At 38.7% G+C, this 4,554-nt stretch overlaps 1 protein-coding gene across 1 annotated transcript in view; it reads right to left on the bottom strand.

Annotated features, from left to right (window-relative positions):
* Positions 1 to 4,554, bottom strand: part of LOC107688094 (protein kinase C beta type-like) — a 139,600-nt gene that overhangs the window by 10,333 nt on the left and 124,713 nt on the right. The window contains exon 16 of the mRNA XM_016485661.1: positions 2,032 to 2,172. Within this exon, the coding sequence (XP_016341147.1) occupies positions 2,032 to 2,172 (141 nt within the window). The remainder of the gene's footprint in view (positions 1 to 2,031; positions 2,173 to 4,554) is intronic.

Genomic DNA, 4,554 nt, shown 5'->3' with positions numbered 1-4,554 from the left:
TGTAGGGACACACCAAGCCCACTTCAAAGAACTAGCAGCGACGAAAGCCAACGGTGTTGTCACCTTGCGTCGGCAGCGACTGGACCAAAAAGCTGCACTTGAACACACCGCACAGATTACAGCCGTCTGCAAACTAATACGTGCGTTCTGCGCCTGCGTGAGAGGAATTAGCTGCCTATATCAGCAGCTATCAATAGTATATATTCGTCATTCAAAAGGAGAAACCGAAACAAGGATATACAAGATATACGCAGATATACGAAACATAGACAAAGCAGCACTTGCTTACCATTTTGAATATCAGTTATGTTGATAACTTTAAGTGGCTCATGTGAAAATATTTGCATATTGGAATGCTTGGGTAAGATCACGTAACATTAGAACAGGCTTCTGTCTGTGCCGCCTTCATTTACTTGCTCGTTTTCATCACTTTCACTTTAATTCTTGGGCACTGACTTGTTTGCTAAACTGAACATCCAATCAGAGTTCTCTCTCGCCGACAGCCCCAATGCCGATTCAACATGTTGAATCAGGCAAACTGCCGCCGACGTGTGGAACACACCAAAAAAAAAAACTAGCCTGACAGACACTCGCTGACGCCGGCTTGGTGGTGTTTCCTGGCCTTTAAGAAGGACATACAGACTCCTCATTACACCCTACTGCTCTCCACAGCCCTGAAAGTTTGGCTTGTCATCTGTGCTACAGTACAGCAGAATTTTACTACTTTGACACCGTCTTTGAAAATTATGTGTCCAGTCGGCCAGTTTGAGCTCGAGCTGTTACAGGTCGCTTAATGTGATTTACACGAGTAAGACATTATCCTGGATCAACATCCTTTGCTGGTCCTGAGACAACATTCCTATTAACCAATCACAGCCCTCTTATATTAGGGTTAGGTTTCTAGAGTGCGGGGTTGGGTGAAATTCAGAATTTAAGAACAAATAATTTGATAAGATTTAGAATTAAATTAAACCCCACATGATGCTGAAATAGAATTTGAATTTGAATGACATGAAGGATTTTCTGTTGCAATTCAACGAAACACAAGTGTGTTAAATTTCACTTATTCCAATACAATAAATAAAATTAATCAAATATGACAAAACATAAATGATTACATAATTAATGAGTAACTATGCTAATTTACTCCCTGAAATTCATTTTACTTTTTCTATTGTCTACCAACTTTATGTAGATAACTAAACAGATTCTAATTTTGCCATTAAAAAAGCAAATAAACAAAAGTCCACCACACTGTTTACGATTCATAACTGATTTTTACTTTATAAAAATATATACTAACCTCAAATTATCAATCTTTTGATTATATAACATATTGATATAATATTGTATAAACTGTAGTGCTCTAGAAAAGATGTTCTTTCACCATAAAAAATAAAACGAATCAAATTAAAGATTATTTATTGAATATAAATACAAATGTCTACAGGTGACATTTCAAACACTGATTATTCCATCATTTAATATTTCTAGAAATATCCTGTATGTTGTATGAACATGATTATGAGTAATTCATACTGAAAAATGTGTAACAAAATACACTAATAGCAGTAGTATTTTTTGTAATTTAATTCCCTTTCAATTCTACTTCCTGAAATTCACATTTTAATTCAGTTCAAATAGACTAACTGATGATTTTGAATCAAGTTAGGTTGAGGTTGGTTTAGAAATAGTGGTTAGGGTTAGTGCTAAGGTAAATGGAGAATTTATATAGAATCAAGAATAACAGTAGGGTTATGTTTGTTGATAGGAATGTTTTTCCAGAAACAACAAAGTAAGTTGATGCAATGTTGTCTTACTTTGATAAATCATGTCATGCATTATGTGTTAAGTATCGGGCTGAAAAAAAATGAACGGTAATGAAACTCAAATTTAGACACAAGTCTGAAATAACCACCAGGGTTTACAGCAACACCCAAGGAGTGAATGCAAGTAAGAGAGAGAGAATATGTGTGTGTGTGTGTGTGTGTGTGTGTGTGTGATAGAGGTGAGGTTACTGGCTGGACTTACAGCTTTTGGTTTAAATGGTGGCTGAACTTCCTTGTTCTCCAGCTTCTCCCAATCCATGTAACGGAAAAAGCCGTGTTCCCTGATGTCCCGCTCACCCTCAGGACCGCAGCCCAGACGCTTGCCTGGGTGTTTGGTCATCAGCTGAAACAGAGAGGACAACACAATTATGAGAGGACCACTGGTTTATAGTATGGCTGTCAATCAATTAAAAAAAATCTAATTAAATGCATAATACACAGAATAAGTTAATCAGAATTAATAGCATATTATCTGTATTTTCTGACAAAAGATTTTATTTAGATTACAGGATGAGCCAATATTAGTTTCCATGTTGTTACAGAATAGTTGTTACAGAATTTATGTATAAATTCTTCATTAATATATTTAAAATAATATACAAGTGTATACTACATTAATGTGTAACACTAAGAACCCAAATATTTAGTTCAAAATACAGCCAGGGCACCTGCGTGCCATATTCCAGTCGTGTTTTGTTCAATAATTTTCTTTTATGGGTCAAAAATACATGTTGCATTAACATCCCTGGAGGGGGTAAAACTAAATCCACAGAAATGAGAATGTCATTAAATTTTTTTTTAGGTCAAATAATTTTTACTTTGCCGTTTCAGTACAGCCTCTCTTCATCAACTTCCTCTGCACACCCATTTCTCTCCCTTTTTCCCCTTCACCGACAGCTGTTTTATTCCCCAGCAGAACATGTTATGTTGAATATAACAAAATCGTTTGGCTGTTTTATTCCAGTGAGTGACTTTAGCGTGTGTAGGAGAGATTAGGCGAGGGGAAAAGCTCAACAACTTGCCGCTTTTTCTTCAGCGCCTCAGTGCGCATGAAAAATTTATGGCAGCAGAGAAAGTCTTTCCAGGCTCTTGTAAGGCATAGGTGGAGGTGGTGGAGGGGGGAGAGGAAGGTCTCTGCTGACTGGCAGAGCCTTAACCCTCACTGGATCAGGAAGGGACTGGGCTGGGGCTGGTCTGGTCTGGCAATCCCTGACCCTCCATGCCTTCTGGACTCATGGCGCTTGCTAAGAGCCGTGTGCTCCACTGTCCTCTGAAGCTTTGTCATCATTGTCATCATTAATGTATACAGCAGATGCCAGGACACGCTCACTCACTGTGTGGCAGCTGGGCCATGCTGCCACAGAGACACAGCTGGCTAATTCTCTCTCTCCATTCATTCATCCATCCATCCAAATCTATCTGTCCAAAAAACATGTCTAATTATCTATCTGTAAAATACAATATATCTATAAAACCTATCTATATATCTATCTATCTATCCCTACCCACCTACCCATTCATTCATCCATCACATCTAATTATCTATGTTCTTTCCGTCTGTCTGTTCATCCATCCATCCATCCATCCATCCATCCATGCATCCATCCATCATTTTCAACTTGTTTCTGTTTCTGTACAGCTGACTGCTCATATTTCACAGCTGTCCTGCTCTGAACGACAGAGCCGCATTGTAATCTGACAGCATGATTCAGGAGAGGCTCTAGAGGCCGAACGGAGCCAAAAACACAAGTGACCTGCAGCATCGGAGTCAAGTCAATTGCTTTATCTCTCCCTCCTGGCCCTCTTCAGCCCACTACACACAAGTGTGGCAGGAGAGCTCTTCAGAAAATTCAGCACTGATGCTCTTAAACTTTAACTAGTTTAGTTAGTGACGGTGGCTTGGTTGGTTACATGAAAGACAGACAGCCATAAATATATAAAAGGTTACTTTTAAAGTAACAAAAATTACTTTTTACTCTGAAGACGTTTTAGTGTAAACCATTTGGGTGCTCATACTTGTTGCAATAACCAATCTGTAAAATACAATATATCTATAAAACCTATCTATATATCTATCTATCTATCCCTACCCACCTACCCATTCATTCATCCATCACATCTAATTATCTATGTTCTTTCCGTCTGTCTGTTCATCCATCCATCCATCCATCCATCCATCCATGCATCCATCCATCATTTTCAACTTGTTTCTGTTTCTGTACAGCTGACTGCTCATATTTCACAGCTGTCCTGCTCTGAACGACAGAGCCGCAGTGTAATCTGACAGCGTGATTCAGGAGAGGCTCTAGAGGCCGAATGAAGCCAAAAACACAAGTGACCTGCAGCATCGGAGTCAAGTCAATTGCTTTATCTCTCCCTCCTGGCCCTCTTCAGCCCACTACACACAAGTGTGGCAGGAGAGCTCTTCAGAAAATTCAGCACTGATGCTCTTAAACTTTAACTAGTTTAGTTAGTGACGGTGGCTTGGTTGGTTACATGAAAGACAGACAGCCATAAACACCTATGAGAATTTATGCCTCATCATTGTCCTGACAAACGAACCTCATGACCGCAGGTCCAATCTTAAAATAAATGTTTATTGAACTTCCATGGCTATTCTAGTCTTTCATGGTTACTGGATAAGAATTCATATTGGATAATCATTATAGCATGATTGCAGTGATTTTGTTGGCATGTGAATCTGCATAGAGAAAAAAAAAAAAAA

Source organism: Sinocyclocheilus anshuiensis, unplaced genomic scaffold, assembly GCF_001515605.1.
Source record: "Sinocyclocheilus anshuiensis isolate Anshui unplaced genomic scaffold, SAMN03320099.WGS_v1.1 scaffold249, whole genome shotgun sequence".
In the NCBI taxonomy this organism is placed as follows: Eukaryota; Metazoa; Chordata; class Actinopteri; order Cypriniformes; family Cyprinidae; genus Sinocyclocheilus; species Sinocyclocheilus anshuiensis.
The sequence above is the reverse complement of the archived record's forward strand: the minus strand, read 5'-3'. Positions and strand labels throughout refer to the sequence as shown.